The sequence below is a fragment of the Agelaius phoeniceus genome, chromosome 3 (genome assembly GCF_051311805.1).
Source record: "Agelaius phoeniceus isolate bAgePho1 chromosome 3, bAgePho1.hap1, whole genome shotgun sequence".
Classification (NCBI taxonomy): domain Eukaryota; kingdom Metazoa; phylum Chordata; class Aves; order Passeriformes; family Icteridae; genus Agelaius; species Agelaius phoeniceus.
In genome coordinates this window covers 74,203,981-74,231,810 of record NC_135267.1, presented here as the reverse complement: position 1 = coordinate 74,231,810, position 27,830 = coordinate 74,203,981, and the positions used below count along the sequence as shown (strand labels likewise).

The 27,830-nt window shown below is 38.5% G+C and overlaps 1 protein-coding gene across 1 annotated transcript in view; it reads left to right on the top strand.

The window, feature by feature from the left end:
• Nucleotides 1-720: 720 nt before the first annotated feature.
• The window catches only part of FAM120B (family with sequence similarity 120 member B), a 48,237-nt gene continuing 21,127 nt past the window's right edge, over nt 721-27,830 (top strand). Inside the window, exons 1-6 of the mRNA XM_054630067.2 lie at nt 721-760; nt 1,601-2,643; nt 6,992-7,172; nt 13,412-13,507; nt 19,528-19,700; nt 23,537-23,629. Coding sequence (XP_054486042.2) covers nt 1,627-2,643; nt 6,992-7,172; nt 13,412-13,507; nt 19,528-19,700; nt 23,537-23,629 — 1,560 coding nt within the window. The 5' untranslated portion in view covers nt 721-760; nt 1,601-1,626. The remainder of the gene's footprint in view (nt 761-1,600; nt 2,644-6,991; nt 7,173-13,411; nt 13,508-19,527; nt 19,701-23,536; nt 23,630-27,830) is intronic.

Sequence of the window (27,830 nt, the reverse complement as noted above, 5' to 3'; positions counted from 1 at the left end):
ACTCCCCAGAGCACCGCTCTCTTTAATTTTTCACCGGCAATAACATCTGATCTAATCTTCCCATGGGCTCCCCCGTGTCCCTCTTGCCCCTCCCGGAAAGATGTGAAGTTATTCAGGTCCCCACCTGTTGCCGGCGGGCTGCGAGCGGGTCTCGCTCCCGGCCCGCACCTAGGGCGTTATCCCGGGATAACGTGCGGCCCGGGGGACAACGGGGGTTCCCCTCCGCTGGCAATCGTCCCAATGAAAAGCGAACCCGCCCCCCGCCAAAGGTCGCGCTGCCCGGGGGGACATAAATCTCCCGAGTGCGACTCGGGGGGGTTTGAAGCGATTTCGGTGCGCGACGCTTTCATGTCCCCCGCCCCGTCCCTCCGTGCCGACCGGGTTTGTTCGGGGGCACAATGGCCCCTCCGGCCCCATTGTGGCCATACAAAGCCCAGGGACCGCAGCCCGCGGGCGGGGACAGCCGCGTTTGCCAGCGGCCCGGCCCCTCACCGGCACGGCCCGGCCCCTCCAGAAGCACGGCCCGACCCCTCACAGGCACGACTTGGCCCCTCCACAGGCACGGCCCGGCCCCTCCACAGGCACGGCCCGGCCCCTCACCGGGCACGGCCCGGCCCCTCCACAGGCACGGCCCGGCCCCTCACCAGCACGGCCCGGCCCCTCCACAGGCACGGCCCGGCCCCACACGGGCACGCCCCGCTCCGCCGCCGTGCGCAGGCGCGGCCCCGCCCGCCCCGCGGGAAGCGGAAGCGGCGCTCGGGTCAGTGCCGGGCGGTGGGGCCGGGGCCCCCGGGGCTCCCCGGGACTGGGCCGGGCCGGGCCGAGCGGGGCGGGGCGCTGGGGTCCCGGGGTCCCGGTCCCGGGGTGCGCGGGCAGCGCGGGCAGCGCGGCCCGGGAGCCGCACGGACTCCGGGGCGGGGGGTCGGTCCTGCCGGGGCTGCACGCAGCGGCCCCCGCACCCTGCGAGGTCCTTTCCGAGCCAGACTGTGATTAAAAAGGGTGGCATTCAGAACTCTGTCTTTAACTGATAGGTTTCGGGAATGCTTTTAAAAGCTGTCTATTCACTGTACTTTGTAAACTCACTTTCCTTTTCCTTTTGAGTACCATAAGCATGTATATTTCTTAATAAAAAACCAAAATCTGTCCTCGTTTTTCTTGTATTGTGTTCTTCTCTATACGCTATTAACCTGAAATCTCCCTCACTGGGGATACTCAAGAACCGTCCAAACGCAATCCTGTGCTGTGTGCTCTAGGATGGCCCTGCTGGAACAGGCAGGTTGGACTCGTGGTTCCTTCCGGCCTTACTCATTCAGTGTGAATGAATGAGTGAATTTTGTTTGGTCATACTTACCAGAATCTTTTGATATTTATATTTTTCACTGATACAAAAGCCAGAAGTGGAAGGGAAAATGAATGAGTACTTATGTTCAGTTTGCAGAGGGAAACGAAACTGTTTCAAATTGTTAAAAGCTGTTAACTATCAGCAAATGCAAAAAAATAACAGTTCTGTTTCCAAGCAGCTTTTAAAAATATTATTGTAGAATTTCATTGTTTTCCAGTATTGCATCTTAGAACATTGTTTTTATTTCTCTTCTTTCAGACTGCTGTGAGTTTTGGAGATCAGCCATGGGTGTTAGAGGCTTGCAGGGATTTGTGGTAAGAGTTTGCCCTCATGCGTGCCAAACGGTAGATCTGAGAGAAATGGCAGAGAAGCATCGCATTGATCATCCCGACTGCCCACCTGTTATCGTGGTAGATGCCATGAGTTGTGTTAGACGCTGGTACACACCAGAATCCTGGGTGTGTGGTGGCCAGTGGCGGGAGTACCTTGCCATTTTAGAGGATTTTATCAATGCTTTTATGGCAGCTGGTATCAAGTTGGTGTTTTACTTTGACGGAGTGGTAGAAGAGAAAAAGAGAGATGAGTGGATCAAACGGAGGATGAAGAATACTGAGGAAATAGCCAGATTGTTTCAGTTTATCAAGACTCACAGGAAACAGCCAGGGAGAGAAATGTTTGTTCTTCCTTCAGCTCTGCCTACTTTTACGCGTTATGCCCTGAAATCACTCGGTCAAAAAACAGTCTGCACGTTGCAAGAGGCAGACTTTGAGGTGGCTGCATATGGTTTGCAGCACAACTGTATGGGAATTCTGGGGCAAGATAGTGACTACCTCATCTATGACACATGTCCCTACTTTTCCATTGAGAACCTCCGTTTGGACAGACTGGTCACTGTTAGGTACTCTCGAGAAGTTCTTTGCCGTGTGCTGGGTATTAGTTTGACACACCTTCCTCTCTTTGCATGCTTGCTTGGCAATGATATTGTTCCAGAAAGCATGTTGGAGGGATTTTGGAACAAATGTTTAACCAGCAGTCCCCACAGGAACCGCGGCTACAACAGAACAAACATACTGCTGTCTGTAGCAAATTACATCTCAAAAATGCCATGCTCGTACAGCAGCCTGAAACACTTGGAAGAGATTCTACCTCTGGGATCAGACAAGACATTGCTCTGCAGAGGAGTGAGCTCCTACCTTTTGCCTGGGCAGCAGTCTCCATGGGTTCCTCCCAATGAAACAAATTGTCAAATGTTATCCCTTCAACAACAATCAGCTCTCTGTCAAGATAAAGAAATCTTTCAGGTAACTTGTTTTTTAAACCTGAATCATCACTTCATTGCCATGACTAGTTAGTGGACGTTAGTGATCAATCTTACTGATTTAAATTTGCTTGTGCAAGAATCTTTTGTCTGTTAAGTAGAGCCCCAGTTACAATTATTGCATGCATTAATATGAGCACAGATGCAGCACATTTAATAAAAAGTAGTTTCTCTCTTTTTGAAATATCAGGTAGGTCACGTAATGGGGAGCAGCTCCTGTCTAGCCCAGCAGCTGGACACAGACATGTACTTCCCATGTATTATATGACTTCCCATGTTTATATGATTTGTGTATTGACTTGGTTTTTACTTTGAGAACCCACAGGTCAGCCATAAGCTGGTCAGTGATCTGCTTGGCTGTGCCTTGCAGTGGAGGTATCAAAGGTAGCTGTGCTAAGAATGCAGAAGTTGAAATTGCTTGTGGTGGAGGCATGGAAATTCCTACAGAATCATGTCAGAGTCATAGAATGGTTGGGGTTGGGACTAAAGACAACCTAGTTCCAAACCCCTGCTCTGAGCAGAGAGGCTTCCACTAGATCAGGTTACTCAGAGCTCCATCCAACCTGGCCTTGAGTACTTCCAGGGATGATCCAACTCCTCTCTTGTCAGCCTAAACCAGTGCCTCACCACCTTCACAGCAAACGACTTCTTCTTAATATCTAATCTAAACCTACTCTCTGTTGGTTTAAATCCATTTCCCCTCATCCTGTCGCTACAGACCCTTGTGAAAAGTCCCTCTCCAGCTCTTTTGTAGCCCCGTTTAGGTATTCGAAGGCTGCTCTAAGGTGTCTCCAAAGCCTTCTCTTCTCCAGTTACACAACTCCAGTTCTCAGCCTGTCCTCATAGCAGGCATGTTCCAGCCCTCTGATCATCTTTGCAGCCCTCTGGACTCACTCCAACAGGTCAAAGTCCTTCCTGTGCTGGGGATGTCAGAGCTGGGCACAGCACTCCAGGTAGGGTGTCACCAGAGCAGAGTAGACAGGGAGAATCCCCTTCCTTGCCCTGCTGGTCATGCTGCCTTGGATGCAGCCCAGGGTTCAGCTGGCTCTCTGGGCTGTGAGCACACGTTGCTGGTCAAACTCACAGCTCAAGCTGCTTACTCAGCAACACCCTAAAGCCCTTTTTAGAGCTGCTCTCAATCCATTCTCCATCCAGCCCGAATTTGTGGTCAGGATTGCTCCAACCCAAGTGTGGAATCTTGTACTCAGCCCCGTTGAAATTGGTGAGGTTTGCACAGACCCACCTGTCCAGATTCCTCTGGATGGATCCTTTCCCTGCTGCATGTGGATGGTACACACAGCCTGGTGTCACCTTGCCAAAGGAGCACTCGATCCCACTGTCTGTGTTCCTGGCAAAGATGTTAAACTGTGCTGGTCCCAGTACTGACCCCTGAGGACACCACTTGTCACTGGCCTCCCCTTGCACATCGAGCCATTGACCACAACTCTTTCAGTGTGACCATCCAACCAGTTCCTCATCCACCAAGAGGTCCATCTGTGAAATCCATGCTTCTCCAGTTCAGGGACAAGGATGTTGTACAGGACAGTGTCAAATGCAATAAGTCTGTATTTTGTCATTTTTGCTTCAGCTTAAATTATCCTTGTTTTCATTGTCCCTGAATGACCCAAAAGCACTTTAATGGGTTTATTAATTCCCAAAGGTCAGGGGTGCAGTAGCAAGTTTTAGTTACGGCATCCCATATGGACAGGGATGCACTGGTGTGATATGGTATGGCAGATTGAGTCACTCTGGGAAATTGGATATATTAGCTTAGGGTGGTGTACCTGGCTAATAGAAAATGTGCTACCTTGCATCAGAGTTTATGGTACAGAAGTAAGTCTAGAGTACAATTCTGTCAATTCGTGGCAATTAAGATAACATATTGAGATTTTTTTTAAAAATCTATACAAGGAAGTGTATTTTAGAGCCTGTATTAGCCATCTGTTACTCCCTATTTTATTAGGTCCTTGTAGACTTCAAACACAGAAGTTTTTTTTTTCTTTCTCTTGCTTATCTTGAGCATTTTCTTTAAAACTATTTTTGTTTCCTCATGTTACTCTAAAGTAACAATGTAATTTACATTTTGCTTTCTAAAAAGACTATAAAACATTTTATAACTGCATTGTAACCTATGTAGTGCTCATTTCAGCTAAACTGTAGATATATTTGGGGTTTTATATTCACCACACATAGCTACAGTACATATCACTTTTGACTGTTGTAGTTAAGTAGAAGATTTTTTAAAAAATCAGCAGCCCTACATCATAATAAGGTGTTGAAAAATCTCTTTCTGCTTGAAGTGCAAGGAATAAACAGCCAGAATGCAATTATCTAGGTTGGATTATGGCCAGGACAAAAGTGGCAATATCCTTATTCCTTAAGAGAATGTACCATGTGGTCTTTATGACAAATGGTCATTATTTCTTGGCTTGGTCTTTAATTTGAAGGGTTGAAGTTCTGAAGCATCATGCTGAGCTGCTGCTCTAATAAAATAATAATGTTTAGACACTCCATTGAAGAACACTTCCCTGTTGCTGCAAGAATCATGCATGAAGCCAGTCCCTGGGCCAAGGAAATTACAGTCAAAATGTTAGACATGTTAACTTCTCTTTTGTTTTTGTTACAAGTGTTCAAATATTTGAATATGTAATGTGTGTGCTTTGCTTCATATTTTGAAACCCTTATGTAGCCCTGCTTACCTTGCACATTGTCTGAGCTTCATGTAAATGGCACACAAAGCTCAATTCCCACCATGAGGGCATAGACTCCTGTTGCTGTTTCTCTCAGAAGAGCATAACTTTCTAGCTGATTGTAGGTATGAATCAGAAATATTTTTCAAGATACAGACATTGAATACAGCAGTACTTTTGAAATCAGCTTGTAGTTTTTTCAGTACATAAGGATGTGTAGCTTACTGGAAAATTGCAATAAGCTAGTGTTGTTGATGGTCTCATCTGTGGCTGGTTTCTGTGCAATAGTTCAGTGCTTCATTAAAATCATGCTTAGAAATACTTGATGCTCTGTTTTAATTTTATACAAAAGTATACTTGATGGGATTACATTGTTTACACATATTAGGAATATTGAAGTATTTCTGGCAGGGAAACCTTTAATTTATTGTGTAAGTGCTCTGTTGATTGGCACTGTACACAGAAAGTATGACATTTTAGTAGAATTAGTTTTGATCACTAATTACCCAGTGAATGACTGCAGCTTTCACCTGCTGAGTTCCCGGGTTTGCAGATACTGGAATTCTGCAGAAACGGTGAATTTGTTTCTGGGCAGTGGTCCAGTAACTCCTAGTGAAAGAATCTGTGGTAGCTTCAGCTGGATGGCACAACCCAAATAGTACAACTGGCCCAACACATGCAGGGAATGCAGAGCAGAGAAACATCAGTGCCTGCTCACCATATGGCACAGGTCCTGGAGAATTTGTTAGTGGCACCCCATGGAAATACTCACTCTGCTCAGCTGTTTAAACACCCCAAGTTTTGGTCTGGGATTGTGCAGTAGAAAGTCTGTCTGTCTGTGCACTTGACCAATCCAGATTGCCAGTGTTACTGGTTGGAATTCTGTGCTGATGAGCACAGAATGATGCTGAGAGCATCTTTGTTGCTTTCTCACCTAGGCTCTTCCAGACCAGCAGACCCTGCTGGTACTGAGGCTGCCTGTAGCCAGCTGCTGTAGCCAGATGTGTTTGCATCCAGTGCATGGTTAATGTGCAGCCTGGGTGATGCTGTTAATTCTGCTTTTCAGCAACATGCCTACAGACCTGGTTTTCCTCACTAGAGTAGATGGCATTTCTTTTCACAGTGGAGAGCTATTGCAAAGTAAAAGTAGGTGAAATTAAGTATTCTAATTTTACCAGAATGTAAACTACACCAAGTCAGGTCAGTAAAGAAATACTGCTGTCTTATATAGTTCATCTTGTGATAAAATTGAAAGTTTGCATTTTGTCGTGCCTTCACTCCCTGTTTAAAGAAAGAAGATACATTTTCAGGTGACCAAAGGAGGGCAGCTATGCTAGAACTCAGAATTAATTTTAAGAATAATTACTTTCTAGAAAACTGTTGTTCAAGCTTTTAAATTTTTTTAATTAAAGGAGGGGCTAAGGAAGGTAATGACAGTTTTCCTGGGGATTCCTCTCCACAAAAAGATGAAAATAAACTATATTGGTGTTATTTGAAAAAGCACTTGTTCCCTCCCTGGCTATTCCCTCCATTTCTACTGATAGAGAAATATCTATTTCCTCAAACAGTGAATACATGTTGTTACTTTTTGATTATTCTTAATTTTGGAGATAATGCCTTCTTCCTTCTTTGAACTAACAGTTAGCTAAAGAACAGCATATCCAATCTGAAAATTATTCGATCTTCAATATCCTGAGTCATGGAGAGATTGAGTGCAGCAACTCCTTGGAAGATGACTATGATACAGAGATTCCTGGACAGGCACTTATCTACCGCCCTGCTCGTCAGCATATTTATTCTATCTTGCTGGAATCTGGAAAAGGTAAGGATTAAACCACTTACACCATTGTACTTTCAATTTTGAAATAAGAAATACTGAATTCATTGCTTCAGTTGCTTTATCAGCATTTAGGATAGAAAATGCATTTAGGATAAAAACTCCAAACAGCTCAAACGTAATTCTTATGGAAGTAAGAGAAAATGTGAAATTGTGGGGCTTTTTCTACATGCTGCTCCATTTCAGTGCTTTTAAAGTGATTTTTAAAAATTGGAGCTTTTTTCCTTGCTAAATGGGAAGTTGTGAAAGTTGTTAATGATTAAAAAATTGAGCAAAGCAATGGTCTTTACGAGATTTTTGAAAGTTTGAAGGTATATGAAACCAAATGTTCTTGGGTAAGTGTGGCTCTGGATGAATTAGTGAGTTGTAATACACTTTTACAGAACAATAATGCACTGTTAAAGTTTTACCTTCTGTTGATTTTAAATCTGCAATTTTCAGAGCAGTCAAATACAGTTACTGTAATAATACAAATGCAAGTAGTCATGCCAGCTATTATTAGTTCTTTCATCCAAGTGCTAGAAAATACGATTTCCTTATCCAGTGGTATAAACAGATTCGGTAGCAGGTCCTTATATCTGTGCTTGCATTCATCTCCTTGAAGACAGAGAGTTCTTTATTCACATCCTTGGACCAATTTCATGTTCTTAAGACTTCCATTAGTTAAGTGTTATCTTTACATTGTCTTTCAGCCAGTGAGTTGAAAATTAAAAGTGTACTGAACTTTACTCTTTTGAATGTGTTGATTTCTCCGTGGTAATCGCTTTACATTTTATTGATCAAAGTGCACCGCCATCAAACCTAATATTCAAACTATTTGCTTAGAAAGGCACAAAAAGGTAATTAAGTACATGATTTCACTCAGCAGCCAGAGGTTGAAGTTGTGCCATAATAGGAAAAACTGAATCAGAGTTTACATAGCAATTTGGAGAGAATAACAAAAATCCCAGCAGTAATCATGCACATCTGTCATTTTTCATTTTTTGGTGTACTGCTTCCAAATTTTGTATATAATTATAACTTGGTTGGGTTTTAGTTATTCATCTAAACAGCAGGATATTCATTGATGTTTTCAGAAACACCCAGGCCAAAATTCCTAATTAACAGTTGTTGCTGCAAGATGGCAGGGTAGTAGGCAGGTTAGCATTTGTGTTACAGTGGGTTTAGTACTCAGAGAAGATTAGAATTGAAATACAGAAATGTTTATTTAGTCATATTGAAAATGAAATTTTAATGTGAGAGTTGTCTTCTTTTAAGGAAGTGATTTTAGAATAAAACGACAGATAGCATGGGTTATTTATTCTCAGTTCAGGCTTCCAATTCTAGTGATAATTTTCTAAACTAAGTCATAGTTTAGAAAATCAGTCCTTAACCCTTCCAGAAAGGTAGGTAGATTGTGTCTGCATGGGTGCCTCTATTAAATCTGCATTTTCAATGCATGTGTCTACCTCTAACTGCTTTAACCATGTCACTTCCTAGTAGTTCATGAGCTGTTTTTTTATTCCAGTGTATAGTTGCTTCTAAGTCAAGAGCATAAATCATTAGTCACAGTCTGTATTGGAATGCATAGGTATGTGTAAGCGTTAGGTTTTATGGATTCACTGCTAGACCTACAAAGCTTTGTTCTTTACAAAGTAAGTAGAATCCTTTGCCAGTTTCCCTCAGATGAGATCAAGCTGATTGGTTTTTGTAATTTGATAAGGGATAGGATGGGAAGAAGTAGTCTACACTGTCCGTAGGTTGTAGTATAATGTAGAATGACATTGGGTTAGCATTATAAAAGAGTTTGCTGGAACAAGACAACGAATTAAATTAGTCCATGTGGAGTCTGCCACCATTTTACAGCTGCTGATGTAGCACATTTGAAGCTAACTCGACTAACTCTACACAATGTTTGCTCCAGTTTGCTGTGATCATGCATGTGTTAGTGATCCTCTTTTTTACTCCTTAATATCATCAATTAAAATATGGTGGAAACTGACCTCTTTGCAGTTTGCAGATTACTTACCGTTAATTGGCAAAGCAGACAAAATTTAGTAAAAGTAGTGGTTACAGTCTTAGTCAGAACAGGTTAAAGCTAATGTAAACCGTTTGCCCTACTCTGAAACACGAGACTGTTAGTTCTGAATGTCTAGATTTTTAAGGGTGCTTAAGAGACCCACAAATCCATAGGAGCAGAATGTCATATCCTCTGAAGCCATTGGCCCATACCATGCCACTTTGCCTGAAGTCATAGTGGGATGTGTTGCTTTTGCTATCAGTGCCACTTCAAATAATTTTCTTGCACAGCCACTCATTTCAATCTTTGCACATTGTCTCAGTTGTGCTGCTGCAGCTGTTTGTGCAGCTGTGTGGTGGCCTAGTTTGAGAAACTGAAAATAGCCTCTGTCTCTCTTCCCTGCCTTTTTTGTAATCAGGTAACTAACCTGCTCTGTTTCCCTATCTGGCTCTGTGGAGCCACAAGCAGCTGTGCTGAAACACCCTGAGGGAATGGCAGGGAGTGGGAATGAGCAAATCAGTGCCTGCCTGTAAAAGATAGCAGAGCTGCTGAAACAATTGCTTATATAACATTGCCTTTGGTATAGTTTGGTGTGTGGTGCACGTACCTTTACTCATGGAAATGTTGGAGAATCACAGCCTTATTTTTGATGCTACAGAAATAAATAGGGGGGCTGATGATGATTCTGACAACATGGGATTTGTTGTCTGTGTATTTCAAAAGTGTACTTATAATTGACTGAGCCATTCTGATCAGTATGTGAAATATTGCATATGGTGATAGAAATTGTCAACACTAGCATCTTTCTGAGAAAAAGTACTTCTGGAAAAATTCAAGTAGGAGGGGAAAATAACAGTAAATAATACACCCTGATAGGCCAGCCAAGCTTTCTTATGTGTGGAAAGGGTTCAGAACAAAGCCAGCAGGTTTTGGCACTAGCACAGTCCATGAAAATACCTGCACCTGCATGTCCATTGCCAATTAGGAGGTTATGTAATGTAGCCTGAGCCCGTGGCCAGCTCCTCGAAGTCCTGGCATCACTCCCAGTTCTAACATTAGCAGGCCAGACTGATCCTTGCTATGACACTGTCAAAACCAGTCCCTTAGCAGAATTTTTGCCAGTTATCACCAGTGACCACTCAGTAGAGTTGGGGTTGTTGCAGGTGTAGAGGAACACACGTAACATCATTTTCCAACTCTCTCATGGTTTGCACATAGTTGAAGTTTCCTTAGGCTGCCTAGGCAGTGCTTTCACAGATCATTCAGAATCTATTTAAGCAAAGGAACTGCTTTTTTTAAAAATTTAATTGGTGATATTCTTTATATGCATTGTGGGGAAAACAGTTGGGGTTTCTTTCCCCAAGACATTTCCATGCAGAGGGTTGACATTTAGAAATCATATCTCCACTTTGTTCTTGGTATGTTAATGGGCCATCAATTTGCAGGACTTTGCTTTCAGCTATATTTATTTGGCTATCTATGTGAACAGTGATATATGTTTGTTACTAATGGGCTATAGTAATGAAAAGCACTCAGCTGATGTGGGGCTATGTCCTGTACCTACATTCACAGACATGTAAAGAATGAAACTGTAGACTTCCTATCAGCTTCCCTTTTTACTGTGCATCAATGGCTGATGTCAAAAATACTTTCTCACTGGTATTTAGAATCAAGACACATTTTGATATGTTTTTCTATGAGTTGTGGAACTCATAAAGAGCAGTGCTCCTCACCAGCAAAGTTATTCTATCTCCATGTTTCTTTATACCATCTTAACTTCTTCTCATGTCCTTGACAACTCCCTCCTGCAGTATATGGTGTTCCTAAGCAGGTTCCCTATTGTTTCTTGCTCTTCCCAAATCCCATCTACCTTTTCTCTCATCTCTAGCTTTTCTACAGCTGTTTGTGTATTGATTTGCCATTCAGCCTGTTTGGATACAACAGGTAAGTTGACTTTCCTGCCTTTCTTTCAATTGGTGCCCTAATAGGATCCCTCTGTCAGCTGACTCTTCAGTTTCACAAAATGATTAGGACTTTTGAAATCCGTTTGAAATCACTTCTCCTTTGGCAGATTTAGCTGAAGCAGAGCAGTACATCCATGAATTAATTACAAGACAGATGTCCTAATTGCATTAGGTTTGCCTCCTTAAGAAACCAGGCTAAAATTTAGGAGTCTGAGTGAGCTGAATAAATTAAATAAAGCAGAGTAATCCACACACTAAATCTTAAAACTGAATGTTAAAACATCAGAATGTTTCTGAAAGTGATTTTGGGTTATTTGATTGAAGGGTTTTGTTAATGAAATAATGTTATCATAGACAATGATTTATAATCAAGATGTGAGATTATTCAGCTATTGGAACGTACAGTTTAAGGCTTTTGTCCCCTCTAGTGTAGGCATTTTAAATTTTATTTTTAATGTCATTGGTTTTTGAATAGATAAGCATGGCAAGTCATGTGTAACACAGTCTCTCATACTCCATGTGTTGGTTCTGCAGTCCCTCACCTTTATTCAGAGTTTGTGCTGCAGGTCCATGAGAAAGGAAGGAAGGAAGGAAGGAAGGAAGGAAGGAAGGAAGGAAGGAAGGAAGGAAGGAAGGAAGGAAGGAAGGAAGGAAGGAAGGAAGGAAGGAAGGAAGGAAGGAAGGAAGGAAGGAAGGAAGGAAGGAAGGAAGGAAGGAAGGAAGGAAGGAAGGAAGGAAGGAAGGAAGGAAGGAAGGAAGGAAGGAAGGAAGGAAGGAAGGAAGGAAGGAAGGAAGGAAGGAAGGAAGGAAGGAAGGAAGGAAGGAAGTTGTAAAACAGATTTTGTAGTGTTCTTTTTCCCTTCTCTTACCCCTGACATTAGAAATTCATCTGAGGAATTTCTGCCCTTGCACGGTAGCACAATACTTTTTCATTCATGTCAGCAGTTATCTCCAGCATTGAGCTGTGAGTGAGATCAGGAAATTGTGTGACAAAACCTTTTTGCATGGACAAGGAAAGGACAGTGTTGGAAAGGTTTGTTTGGTTTGGTTTAATCTAGGGGAAGTTTTTGATTAGGGTTCACATGGCATCAAAAATACTTGTGCAGTAAATTTTAGGGAGTTTGGAATTGGTGATGAAAGGTAGGATTTTTAACGGATAAAGGCTTTAATATTGGTTGAGAGCTGGAAGAAATTAGAGATGCAATCCTGTGAATCTGGAAAGGGACAAGGGAAGGAAAAAAAGTAAATATTTGAAAACTCTACTCCAAGTGCCCAGGACTAGCTAAATCTCTTTAATTCATACTGTTTACCAGACTACAGACAGGAAATTTAGGGCACTGTGACATGGGTACCATAACCAAAATCTGGACAGAATGCAAAACACCATTGATAGTAGCACTGATTCTATGTTTGTTTGGGGTTTTTTTAATGAAGACTTGCATTTGAATGATTTTGAGCTGGTTCTTGTAAATTGGATAGTCTGCATTTCAAAAATTCTTAAATGCATATTTTTTTTTTCCTGTGGGTTAGTTTGTTTGGGTTTCTTGAAGCATCAAATAGTTAGATGCACAATTCCTGAAGTCCTTAAATTAAATTTTTAATTTAAGGGCCATCTTTAGAGGGGCTGAGCAGGGTTCAGGTTAGGGACTAGGAAAGCCACTTGAAGTATTATGTATAAACAATTCCTTTATGCTCGATAAAAGGTCTGGAACAATGGGCTGTAAAAGCTCTGCATCTGATGGTGGGGTGACTCCATTGCTGTCAGCTTTCAAATAGCCATCAAGGCTTCCCTTTTAAGATTTTGGCTCAAAACCTGACACAGGAAACGTCAGGGCAAGTTGGGAGGTGAATCGTATTAAGCTCTGCCTGGATATGTGGCAGTGTGACAGTGCTGAGAGACTGGGGTAGCTCCTGCAGGTCCCTGAGCTATGGCACATGCCCCCAGAGCTTCCTGAGCTGCCTTGGGCTGGAAAGACCTAAGCCTGTTTCAGAATGTTTTCCACAGACTCTTGTATTTACAGTTTTGGTTGCAGTTCCCCAGTCCAAACTCATGTTTATAGTACGTAATTGAAACTCTCTTTATTTGTTCTGATGATTTGTCATAAAGATACTGAAACAATTTTTTCTTGGTTTGTTTCTAAAGCTGAGCAAACAAGTCATCAAGTGCCTTCTATTTAGAATCCTGATCACAGCTTATCCCAGCTGTTACAGTAGTGTCAATACTTGCATTTGACTTACTGATCCAATTCTGTCTTTTTTAGGTGGAACCTGCCCTTTGGTAAAAGAGTGGTTTGTCTATTTTGGAAATCCTCTCAAGGAGCCGGACCTGATACAACCTGTACAACCTCCTGTAACAGGTAGAATAAAAATGTGTATTAATCTAAACTGAAAGAACCACTTCACTAAAATGAGGTTGGACAATCCATCATATGTTTGATATAGAATCCAGGATGGCTGTGGAGAACAAGGAGCTAAAGAGCTGCACCCTTGTAGTTGCTTTTAATTACCCTTTGTAATTATAATAGGATTCAGCTTTGAAATACATGTTTTTGCTGATGTTTTGTCTTGTTAAACCCAGTGCTAATTCAAACATCAGTTTTAAAATGCAGACAATTTCTTAGAAGTTCTAAATACTGCTCTGAGGCCAGGATAAGTGGTGTGTGGGGCCATAGTAAAACTTGTCCATTAAGCTGTTTGACAGATTGTGTTAATGAGAACAGTGGAGAATGTAAAAAGGAGTCATTTTTATATAATCTCTGACAACCCAGAGAGAGATTCCAGCTTTTAATTAAAAATAAAATTGGGCTGTTTCTGTGAAGCTGTTTCTACTCTCTTAAGTATATTGTGTGGTTTTATCTTCTTCCCTTTGGTAAAAAAAACACATTAATGAACACTCTTAGTGAAATTGGAGTTATTAGAAATGTGTTACATTTATGAGGAAGTATCATACATTTCAGTGAAAAGATTGAGCACTGTATATATATATATAATTGTGTGTATATATATATATATGTATATATATATATATACACAATTATATCATTCAGTATAAGTTTAGGATGAGAATTAAACAATTTTATTATGTCAAGGGGAAAGTTGATTTAAGTGTTCATTTGTCCATGCAGTTGAATTCATCCTTGATCTCACAGCTCTCTCTCTCTCTGTCATCTGTTAGCAAATGGATCAGCAGCTCAGGGATTTTTCTAGTCTTTCACATGAAATGTATTTGTTCCACTGATATACAATAGCATTGATATTTTGTTAAGAAAAGTTACTATCTAGTTACTATCCAAAAGTTACTCAGCTTTTGGACAGTAATTACCTGCGCATCTTCCTTGGGCATCCTACGTCTTCTGTAGCAATCTTTGCGCTGATCTGGTCTAAATCCAAATTCAGAAGCTGAAATGCAGGCACGTCTTTGTAAATTTATAGTAAAGTTTCTTTTTTGGTATCCAAAGATTGAATATTCATCTTCATATTTGAAACTCATATATTTAATGAGAGTCTTTGAAATCAAAGATGAAGGAAAATCAGTTGCTTTTTAGATATCATCCTTTTCAAAATCCTTTTTAAAGGACTGTTCAGAAAGAAATTGGTTATATAGACAAAGTACAAAAGAGTTTTTATTTGATATACAGTACTTTCACTGTCCAGTACACAATATTAGGAGAGTGATTATCTAATTGGCTTTATGATAGTAAGAAATTGCTGTGAAATTTTTCAAATGGAATATGAATATGCAGAGTGAAAATTCATCAGTTCGTCCTGTGCAAATGTTTTATTTCAGCATACAGTGGTCTGGGAACATGCTGAAAAACAAGGAAACAGAACTCAACAAAGTATAAACTGTACCTATGTAGTTACATTTCAAATTGTCTGACAAATATACTGTACTTATTGTTGTGACATTTTCCCTCCCAGATAGTATACTTGCTTCCTCCCTTTTTGGAGAATGCACTTAATCTCATGTACTCTGGTTCTATAGCTCTGCAAACATACAATACATAGTACCCACCTTCATGTTGACAATAAACAGGATTTTAAGTGTGTTTGTTTATAGCAACCACATAAGTGGAGTTTATAAAAACAGAATCTTCTCAGATACAATCTTTACTAACTCAGTAATGAAAAGCTGTTCAAGCAGACTATTAAAAAATGGGAGGAGGACTTTTAGTGTTTATTTTTAGTGCTCTGTTGTCATTCCTTCAGCAGACAAATATTTTTCTAAAATTTTTGCAGTCCATATTTGTATGCCTTACATTCGCTCATGCGTCTTTGATTTTCCACAGCGTGACTCTCTAATTCACCAAATAAGGTTCTCAACAGCACATCACATTTTTCAGACAGGGATCATATTTAGAGCTAAATTTAAAGTTGTTTTAGGAAGTTAGAGTTCAAGGCTGTCAATCACGATCAGGTTACTCAAAAAGACAAAAAAGAATTTTACCAAAAACCTATTTGAAACATCAAAAGTGAAGTGCAATAAATTTGGGAAGGTTCTTTTTTTTTTCTTTTTTTGGAAAAAAATCTGATAACCTGATCATCAAAACTACCTTAGAGCTGTACTGAGAATATATGGAAAATCCTGACTCTCTTTCAGTTTGATTTAGATCAAAAAGTCTAAAGAAACTGTGAACTTTAAACTATAGTGTACATAATGATAAATATTTTAAATTTTGCATTGATCTTAAAAAAAAGTAGAATTCCTACTAACTTTGTGTGTGTATAAAACAGCAGAAGTGCCTTTCATCTGGAAAGGTTGCAGGTGATAGATTGAACGTTAGCTTTTTTTAGAAATGAAATATCGAATCCTAAAGGCAGGATGGTAAGTAAGATGATAAAATATATTTAAAATATAGCATGTTTAACTATATTTTTTATTTTTGAGAAACAGTCTTCTGAATTAGCATCTGTGCTTTCTTGTATTGTCTGTGTCTCTTCCTTCTAGAATGTTTCTTTTCACTTGAATGAATATGATCATGATTTACACACATTGACAGAGCAGCACTTATATTGATAAGAAGTGTCACTGACAAATCAATTTTGTTAGAAGATCCATGATTTAGGAAAATACAGTTTCACATCCATATCTTGTGAACATAGCAGTTATATTTGATATGTCTGCAGTTTATGTGAAACAGAAAAAGTTCTAAAGTCTTTGCTGGAAATGTATATATTGTGCTGTTCATTTTATTTCTGACAATGCAGAGGATATTGTAGCTTCATACCACAGAGTTTGGATCTACTTTCAGTACTCTAATCATTGCATCCTTCATGAATGTGTCATGAATATGTTTAAGTTCAAAATGCTGTCTCTGTCTTTAATGGTCAGATTTAATTGGCATTTGAGTTTTTTGGCCACAGTTGTTGAGAAGTTACTGTTGAGTGTTCCTAGCAAGTACATTTTTATAAACTTATTTTTATTCCTTGGTATTTACATGAGCGTGTAAAAATGAAGAAGTATTAAAGTTCTATTAGTGGTGTTATAAAATAAAATTTCAATAGTCATTACAAATATACATGAACATTTACTATTATACATCTATATACACAGTAATGATGTGTTTTAAGTTGCTACAACTTAATTTGCTACAACTTAAGTGTGAGGATCACCTTTAAGTGTTGAGTTAAATGATATAATGGAATTAATGCATTCCACAACTTCTGCATGTATTGCATATCCATAAATCGATTATTGAAATTCAAACGGATGAAATAAATGTTTATGTAGTCCCTTGAAATTCTTTTGTTTCTCATGCTGCTTTCTATATGATAATGGTATTAAATGTGTGAGTATAAAGAAAAAAGGTAAAAAGTGATTTGTCCATGTTTTTTTTTTTTAAATTTGTGTGTTGTTTGGTTTTGTATTTAGGCAAGTAATATCTCACCTCCATGGAGGTCTTTTTAAAGCTCCTCTTCTTGAGGTTCCTGAGAACTGCAGTTCACATAGTGGTTTTCACACAATTTTGTGCCTGTTGAGAGTAATTATGTTTGCATATGTTTGTGTAATTAATGGGAAATTGTAGTTCCTACAACCCCAACAGATAATTCTATCATTACTAGTCTTTATAGTAAAGGTGTTTCAATTAGGTAGATATAAATATGTTTTGGGGTGTTTTTCTTTTGTTAGTCAGTTTTGGTTGTTTTTCAGGTTAATTTAGGAAATGTATAGACATGTTCAGAAAATAGAATATTTCTCCTTCCTCTCCAAGTACATTTCTATTTCAGAAATGTTTTCTAATTACTGTAAATAATGTAGTGAGGATGTACGTAAAGCAGAGAACATTTTGAGATGAATATTAAATCTGCTGTGGACTGCATGTAGGGTGGGACAGTCATTAAACTGTAGGATATTTGTTTCTTTGTTTTGCTTATCTTTCATTTGATATAATAGATTAGTCTTGGGTATTACATGAAATTTTATTACTTGAAGAAGACAACCCTTCAGAAAAAAAGCGCCTTTTGTTGGTGTGTTCCTAAAGGAGACAGCATCAGGTTTTCTTTCCCAGAGTAAATAACTCGTAATTTTTCAGTACCCTCTTTTCCCAGGCACAAGTAAATGTTTCTGAAAGTGGAAGAAACTGTTTACGGAAGAGATGTCTTGAATTTTTCGTTGGACTCTCTCAATATAGATCTATAATCTTGAATATTGACGAAGTTAATGGTTTTACTCTGAAGAAGGAAGGATTTCTGTTTTTAGCTATGCCTCTGGATGCAAAAGAGAACTTTTCTTTTAACTGATTCTTGGTGTATCTCTTTATGTGCAGAAACCGTCAAAATAATTTGAGTTTACCCATATACAGCTTATCTCACACATCAGGGTTGCTTAGGCTTGGTAGCAGAAGTTGGCTTTTTTTTTTTGTTTCATGCACATTATATTTAATTTTCTTCCTGGAAGTCAGTCTGTGCTGTTCTTTTTTTTTCTTAAGGCAGCAATTTCCAATCTCAAAACCAGTAATGTGAGTCTTACTGTTCTGTCTATACTACCCCACTCACTGCCACTATTTATTTTATCTCTTTCCTGCATTTCTACCTCCAATCAAGCAATTGGGTTTTTTTCTTAATAATACATTTCCCTTAGAAATAAGGTTAGAAACTTATGGATTTTATGATAGTAGTTCTTTTTATGGTTAAAACTTCTGACAGGAGAGTTAGCCTCAAAAATAGTAAAGGAAACATCCATCAGGGAGATAAAGAAAGAGAATACTAACTTTTCTTCTAGTTTTCCCCTCTCCAAAGGATTAGTACCATTTGGTTAATGGGCTTTCCTGGCTAAATAAACATCATCTATGTAGATTTCAGCACCTTGTCACTTTAACCATTTATTATCACCAAGTGTTCCTAACTGGTCTGCAGCTGCTGCATGTCACATAAAAAAGGAAGAGGTGTTACCAAATGTAGCTTAATTAGTCCACATTTAAAATTCACACCTCGTTGTATTTAACTACAGAAGCAGCCGTACTTTATGGTACGACTCTGTCTTTTATTGAGATTCCCAGGCATAACCAGTTCACTGTTCTGTTATTTCACGTGCCTTAATGTTTATTTTGATAACAGATTAAATGTAATTTAAATGAGGAGCAAATTTTGCATTACACGTGTCACAAGCTGGGAGATGGCAGCATGGGGTAAATATTAAGGATTTAGAGACAAGCATGAATGATACTAGAGAAAGTCTGGAAAGATCCATTATTCATAACTGATGACAGATCTTTTGTGTGTGTTTGCAGCAGTGTTTCATACAGTAGCTTAGGAAGTGAAAAACACCAGATCCCCTTGGTTTTTGTTCCCAAACTGGAACGTGCTGCAGAGGAGCCAGACCCACACAGTGCCTGGTGGGGAGTGTCTGCTCACCACTGAGTGGCTGAGGTGGTCATTGAAACAGGTGATCACGAGGGAGGCAGTGTGAGCATCCTTTGGGGACCCCTGATATGTTAACTCCAGCAGAGAGAGAGAAAAACAGACCTGATGGTTCTCTACTGAATCACTGTTTCACGATGAAGTGAGCCTCAATTAATGCTGTGCATCCCCAAGGGAAAGAACACACTTGCAGGCAAACTTTGGCCTTGCATAGGTTAAATGCTTGCTGTCTTAAGGTTGTCTATGTTATTGTAAGGGTTGAATTCAGTCCACTGTGCTTAAACAAGCCTGTATTCAATAAATTTGGTTTAAATTATAGGCCATTATTTTTGTTAATTTTTTTTTCAAATGCAAGTTTTGTCAAATACATTTTATTTTTGACTCTGTGGTCCTGGCAAGTGCCAAGAGCATTTCATTTCCTTTCCTGCCAGAGCAGTCATTTCCTTTCAGATTTGTAACAAGGTAGACATGTTTCATCTTGTTGCTGCCAAAATAAAATAATGGATTTCTTTTGTAGGTGGAACACCTAATTTGAAAACACTGTGGCTTGCCAAGGGGCCTGACGTGGAGAAGCAACGGTATAGCACATTTCTGGCATGCTTTCACCTTCAAGATGAGATGGAAGAGCTCCAAGCTCTGGAAGCACCTGTTGCAGGATTCTGCTGCTTGCTGGCCTATCTTATGATGCAAGTAAGAGGGATGGTTGCTTTTCCCTAAGTCAGGGCTGTCAGCCCTGATAAGTGCAAAGGACAAATAAAGTGGTTTTTGCTAGCCTGTGCTGGGCATTCCTCTTAATCCTTACTGTAGGCATAGCTGATCAAATTTAATAGTACTGCATTACAGTATTTTTAATTACTCCACTTAGCGTGCACCATCCTGTTCAAGAAATACTTGGGGTTTTTAGTAGCTAATCATAACTCTCATGTGCCCATGAAAAATCCCTCGGGCAGTCTAGCAGAGAGAGTATAAACTGAGGGATTTCCCCTGCTCTTTGGGACCTGTTTGCAAATTAAAGTTGCTCCTTTTGTCTTTCCTTTGTGTCATCAAAAGGAGACATTCCCCCAGGTGACTATGCAGACTGTGCAAACAGACAATATAAATATTTAGTCAGCTCTCACTGACTACTTTTTCATGCCATCTCATCAGTCTACTAATTTTCAAGCCAGAATTGAGGATATGGCCCTTCTCATTAAATTCTGAGTAATAGGGGATCATTAGGTAGCACTTCTGTTATAATTCCAAATACTTGGCATCCTGCAGACTACTTTAATTATAATAAAAAGGGACACAAGATTAAATACAATATTGCTTCATTATTTACTTTTCTCTTAGGCATTTAATATATTGTCTGTACTTGCCACATTTCCAATGGTGATCTCACAAGCAGATTTTCCTGTCTGAGGATGAGCAGATTATGCATTTATCTAATCTGATAAGCTCAGTTTCACTTGTACTTAAACTGAACTGCATTTTGTCTTTTGTTTTGCTTTTTTAGGCTTCAATTTCCTCAATAACAAATTTGTACTGGTGTGTGATACATGAAAACAAGTTCTCCCTGAATTTTCCTTTCATTTCCCTTCATATGTTCACTCAAACTTAGATGATATATTGAGGAAGTACATATGGGAATTACACAAATGATCCGTATGGGTCTTTTTTTTTCTTTAATATTTGTATAACAGAATACAAATTGACTTTTTTTTTAAGATAATACTTATTAAACATCATTTCATGCCTTGCAGTTTCAGGTCAGCAAGATCTATATCATGTACCTACCTTTCAACATACTTGAAGTGTTTTTCCTATTAGAATATGAAAATGCAGTTTCATTTATCACTGTTCCACTTTTTATTGTGGAATAGTTCCACCATAAATGTTCCACTATTTATTGACTTATTCTGTGCACCCTTTCATAGCATGATAACTAAATTATTTGAGAAGGGTTTTTTAGTGGGATTAAGAAGAGGAGTAACAGGATGGAACACCTGCAGAGATGTGGATTTGCTGAACCGTGATCACAGGGTATTAATAAAATAGAAAAAAAATGCTTGTCAGGAAAATGGTTTTCAGAACTTATTATCCAATGGCCACTGTTATAAACAGAGACAAAATCACACATACAGCTCTTGGTTTCAGCAGGAGTAACAGCAGAGAGCTCATGCAAAGGGCTCAGTTTTCATGGCAGTGCCACTTTCACAAGAACTGCCCCATTTTCCTGATTCTCTTCTGCCCTCAGAGTTGCACTGATACAATCTACCCTGGGAACCAGACTGGGGAATTGATTTGGAGTAAAATGGTTTTCACTGCTGAGTTATTTTAAACTTTGGTTATTTCTCTGATATCGTCTGTTTGTTCTCTTGGGATGTTTGAGAGGAAAACACGAGGGCAGGAGTGTCAGTAGCCATGCTTTGAGCTGGCCATATTGCTTCCATTTGTTTTATAGCTGAGAAAACAAGGCTTGTCTAGCTGTGTTCTGACTCTGGTCTTTACACTTTGGTCTTAAATTTTTATTAGAGAAGGAAGGTGAATTGTTTCCTCAGAAATTATTTAAGTTGAGAAAATTGTAGGTTGCCTTGAAGCAGGCCTGAAGTCTTCCTTCAGCTCATATGAGGGAAAATAGAATTCTTTCAAATTTCATTACTTATAATTGAATCTAAGCTAAAAATGAGGGTTTTGCAGGAACCAGCATACTAACCAACCCATCTGGCTTCCTCAGAATGTATGTGCAAGTGTTTAATGAAAACTTCAGATGCATTTTTTTTAGGTAAGAAAAAAAAATCCATTGAGCAAACCTTAACTATGTAAAAAAGTGTTGGTTTGAAAAATGTTCTTTTCAAAGGTACCTTTCAAATAGTTCTAAATTAAAAACAAAAATAGCGAAAAAAATACAAAATATTAGGTCTGTCTTTAAAGTTAGCAAAGCAGCAAATGAATTCAAATTAAACAGTGAAGCCTCTAGACAAAGGGGAATTTTCTCATTCAGTCTCTAACAGTTTTGGATTAAATCTGACAGTGGAACTGTGATAACTCACCAAGTTTGATCACTGAATAAAATATTTCTCTGAAGAAGTGTTTTTACATTGGTAAGCATTTTTGGCTGATCTGCTCTGTTAGAGGCATTTTCTTGCTGTTGTCCTTGCAATCTTTGATTTCCTTTTCTTAGGACGAAATTGTGCAGGTATTAAGAATTGTTTGTAGATAAAACTCACTTTTTCTGTTACTTCAGTGTATGAAATGTGCAGGTTTAGTAAACCTCTCTTGTTGCCATATACACAAAGGTGACACCTGACTTGAATTACAGGGTGAAGGAGGGCCATTATCAGATCTTAGCAGACAGGTGGAGTTAATGAATACCAAGGAGCATTTTGAAAGCTTAAAATGTTTCTGATATCCCTCACATTCTTGTGCCGTATGCAAGATCATAGAGGAGAAAGTATTTTAGGATGGGACAAGCAATGGGGCTTGATTAAAAAAAAATCTGAATAGTGGTTGAATGACTTTTATCCTGTTAAAAGAAAGGCAATGCAGAGGTTCTGGCAGCCTCTTAAGTGTTCTGTACACCCACAATGCACATTTCCACATTTTGCAAGAGAAACCTTTCCTCAAGTTCCAAATGATAAGGAATTGTAATGCTCTGTGGATCTCACTTTGGAGCTCTCTGCATGTCCTCAGCTGCTGTAACAGATAAGTGCTCTTGGTGCACTTGTGTAATACACAGTGTTTCATGGGAGGAAGGAAAGGATTAGAACTCCACTGGTAGTGTTATGGAATCATGCCAGCTGCTCTCAAGGTGCTGTGTTTCTTCTGTGCTGATCATGTGCCTCTGCAACATCTCTAAACACTTTTTCACAGCAGAAAAAGTGCCCACTTTACAGATAAAAGTGAGCTGTTACATCAATATAGACTTGTCATTTCCTTTTCCCCACTTGAACATTTTAGGTTTTAGTTTTAAGTTTTCCCTGCTTCCATAAGTAGCCTTAAAACCTGAAAGAAGTCAAATATGTTTTGATAAATCCTGAAATTTAGGTTAAAATACGTAATTGAAATATTTTAGAATATTTTGAAATGTTTAACAGATAAATGTGTAAGCAATTTTTAAAATTCCTGATGGTCATCATATCTGTGGCTCATTGAGGTGATTTTTGTCCTATGTCTTGATTTTAAAGGAATTTTTTTTTAATCTCTTTTTTCTTTTAACTATGCTTGATGTAACAGAGAGGGAGAAATTTCCTGTTATTAAGAAATTCCAAGGGAAGTGGAAAAGGGAAAAACGAAGGGTAGGCATTTAGTTTGGTGTGTGGAAATCCATGTATATACACTATACACAAGTGTTGGGGTATCCACTTGCTTCAAGCTGTGAAAGAACGTATTTTGTTCCCTGTGTGTTTTCCTAGATGATGCATTCCTGGTGGTCATCATTGAGGTCACTGTTCCAAGTCTGATGTGCTTGAGCAAGTGGATTCAATTTTTCAGAAAGGTCCTCTTCAGAACCTTAAGATAATGTGTCATTTTTTCATCTGTTTCAGGTCAGTAGCCTCTCTCTGGAGGATTTAAATGCATTTCTGGCACTCATTCTCTGCCTCAAAGGGAAATCAGCAGCTCAACTGACAGGCCTGCAGGTATGCACTGGAATAATTATGTAGCATGAAATACTCATGGAAACCTTGTGATGAAAGTTTTGGGGATAAACCATTCTACATTAGTTTTTTTACAGACACAGGAGCTAAGGGTCAGGGTAACTATGTAGGCTTTTCATTTGCTATACTTTGTGTGAATACTTATGTTTGCTAATCACACAAAAAATTAAAATGGAAGGGACATTTTGTAGTGGTTGGAGTCCTAGAGTGAGCAAATTATTCTCAGATTTCTTCCTTCCTTAGCTTCCAACTTCCATGTGATGAAAAATTGGTAACGTCAATCCTGTCACACAACATTGCTTCATTTTTTTCTACTGAGGAGGATTTTGGTTTTGGATGTGAGTTGTATGAAAATCTCTAGATTAAATTAAATTTTGGTATTACTGCTTGAGGGAGAATATAAACAGTATAAACCTAACCAGAAAAAAGTTACCTAATGTTACTCATTGCAGTGAAAACCATTTGGATTACACTGTTCTGTAACTATTTGGAAGTTCTTTTAAATATTTTATATATACTCCATCCAAATCTTTTTTTTTCCTTTCTTATCTTCTACCTTTCTACATGTGGATTGAAGATTCCTAGAAGGTTATTGCAGAAGAACCATTTAAAAAATTCTTCCTGCACATGAAATTATGCAAGAGTATTTTTAATTTCATAGCCTGAAATTGCAATCAAACTATTAGCAATGTGTAGCACAGACTCCACATGTCAATTGCTATTTGAGTTGTGAGTTTACATAAAAGTAAGTGGGAAAGGGTTAGAACCTTAACATATCTTCATTCTGTAAATCTTGCTTGTATTTCCAATAAATTCCCTGTTTCTTTGAACAGTCCATGAGAGAATTTTGAAAGTACTTTTTTGTTGATCTCAAGGTTACACTCTTGTTACTATCCATTTGTTTCTAGTGCACGAGTACCAAAATAACAAAACCAGTGTGATCCCAGTTTCATTATTAGATTCCTTATAGCAGATGAGGTCCAGGCTCCTACAAGTTTCTTCAAAGTCATCACAAATTTGATTTGTAGCTGACTGTGTAACAAAAAGGAAGCAATGAAATGAAGGCAATATGGAACACAGCAGAAATGTAGGATTTATTTCTGTCATACATTACTGCACATAGTGCTGCACTCAGCACTGGGAGGATCAGTACTTCAAGTCTGCATGGCAGTCATTCAGCAGCACCATAAGGGAAATCAAGCCCAAGCAGGAAGTGTTGAAACAACTTGTTTATAGATGCATTTACAGGGATTGTTACATAAGTTTCTAAAGTGCTTCTAAGTTTATTCTGCTTGAATTAGAGGCCTTTGTTTGATTCATTTGTGTTGTGGCTCTTTGGAAATACATATCTGCATCCAAATGCATAACATAAATCAATGTATGCTGCTTATCAGCATTGTGCTGATTGAAAGTTGTTCACAAGATTTTGTTATTTGCCCACAAAGCTTATGGCAGATAGCTGTGCACACAGAAGTGCAGGAAGTGTGAAGCTGGTCTTACACTGTGTCATGTACCACTTTATGAAGTGGACAGAATGTTGTTGGAATTGACTACTGATGCCATTGCCAACTCCTTTCCAAAGTTATGTCACTCTGCTGCTTATATAAGCACTTCATGCACTGTCCCACAATGCCTTCTGCTGTGCTAGAAACCAGCACAACAAGATCCATGTAACATAGCTGAAACTTTTTGTATCAAACCACTTTGTAGATCAGCTCCTTGTCTTACTCTGTTAAAATTCACGGTAGTGCCTTTGGTAATAGGTTGAGCCAGAATAAATCCTTCTGAAGGGAATAGTGAGGAAAGATTTTGGTGTCTTTCTCTTCTGAGATTGTGAATACATAAATAAGAGTTTCAAAACTTTCCCTCATTGCCTTCAAATTAACCTCTTTTCCTGTGTTTTGATGACCTGAATTTCCCTGTGGAAAAAAGTTGCTGTTTCTCAGTTGTATGTGTATCTGTGTCGTGTCAAGCTGTATCAAGAATAGAGAACTTAATGATGTCCTGGGAATTCTCTCTTGAAAGGGCAGGGCACTAAATAAATAGAATATCTTATACAAATATTCTAAGAATAATGATCAGTAAAGCTAGCTTTCTGAGAATTACCATTCAAGCATCTAATTTTCAAGATCCCATCTCAGAATAGCTTAAACAGTTTTTACTCATTACTGTATTTATTCAGTCATTTTACAAACTTGAGTTCTGCTCAATAGAGTTATTGAGTTGTTTTAATAGTGAATAATGTTTCAATAGGTGTTTAACAGCTTAATTTTCTAGATATTTGTGTTTAAAATCAAAGGATCCAAGTGCAATGAATTACACTGACATGTAGTTGATTAATAAATGGAGTTTACAGTAAGAAAACAGGAATAGAGTTTAATCTGTTTACAATTGTTTTTGTTCTCCACTGAAAAGTTAAAAGCAATTCCTAGAAACAGCTAAATCACAGAGCTTCCAAATGGTAAAATTTGTCAGCATCTGCAAAATTTTATGAAAATATTTTCTTATTTGCCATTTTGGACTTAACACTATAGTATATTTAAATGTTGAAAAGAATGTTTATTTCTTGTAAGTATTTCTTTGAAGAACACGAATTTGATTTTTAAAAAAATATCTCTTTCTGTAAAGAAGTCAATTAGCAAATATGTTTTAGCAGAATACTTAACTTCCAATATGAAATATGAGAGGAGATATAAATAAAGCCCGTTATGATGGAATGAAGAGAGCATTTCAGCCTTCACTTTCAAATCTACTTTCTAATATGCTGTCCATATTTCATAGTTAATGAGATCCATAAACCCACAAGTCTATGAAACAGAAAAGTCTATGGTTTGAATAAAGTGGGTTAAAGCCATAAAAAATATAGTTTATCTCATGCTGAAAGAAAGTGGGCTGTGAACATGTAACAACACTGTACATTAAATATTACTGTCTGAGAATAACATAATGTTTATACATGAAGATTTGATTATTTTTCAAGATCGATGGTTTCAAAATACCAAAATGTGCACATGATAAAAAAGACATTTTTCTGGTTAGATTTTTTTCTAGTTTTCTTGTGGTGCCCCCCTTATATGGTAGATTAGCATTCTACTTTGCCCAAGCCTCCCATAGAGCTTATACATAAGGTCAGAATTAAATTTTGGACCCCAGGTTGTCTAGTTCCCTTCTTTCTATTTAAATCTGGTGTGTGGTGTTGGCAAAAAGCCCAGGGAGCCATCAGTCTAACTTGGAGGCCATTGCAGAGAAAAAGAAGCACCAGCAGTTTTGCTTCCAGACTCGTTTCTTACATTGTGCTGGCCCTGGTTGTTTACAAGTACAATTACAATAATGCATGTAAAATACTGCCCAAACATGAAAAACTATAATGACTTATAAACACAATTACATTTTTTCTAAGATTTCACTAAGTATGTGACAATATGAAAAAATTGTGTTGGAAGTGTAAAGCTGTGAATCAAATCTTTTCTGAAAGTTGTGACCCAAGATGAGATGGAAAAATTTGGTTAAAAAGGAAATAAAAACTGGAAATCGGTAGATTATTTTTGGGTCCTGATAAATTATTTTAGCAGTGAAATGTATGTCAGAAAAAGTTAATAGCAGGTGTGTGGGTAGACATACACATCACTGCTGGAACTCAGGGCATTTGCAAACCCTTGATAGCTTTGCTTTAAAATGTCCATTTTGCCAGAATATCTTCTTAAGAGTAATAACATCTTTTATACCACTTGTAAAAGGAGCAGTTTGGCTGTGTATGAGGTATAAGACAGTCAAGCACTGAAATATATTTCTTCAATTTTTAAAGAGTTTTTTGTTATTTAAAATTGTTACCGATGTGAAATGAGCAAAATCATTTTAGATTAAAGTAGCAAAGAGTCTTTGAAACTTGATTGCAAATGAACTTTCACACAATATGTATTAGGTATTATTTAATTTACATTTGGAATAATAATAATAAGTACTCAGCAAACTAGGTAACTAGCTTGAAAGCTGGAAATAGCTTTAGCAAGAATTTTAGTTGCACAGAACTTTTGAGTATTTTTCATTGTGCAGCATCATGGAATCAAAATTGCCTTGATTTACCTTGGTATTATACCAATATTACACAAGGTACTTTTCTCTGAATATTTTCCTGAGGGATACCTGGCCACATCCATGTAAAATAGCACTATGTTTTAGAGTC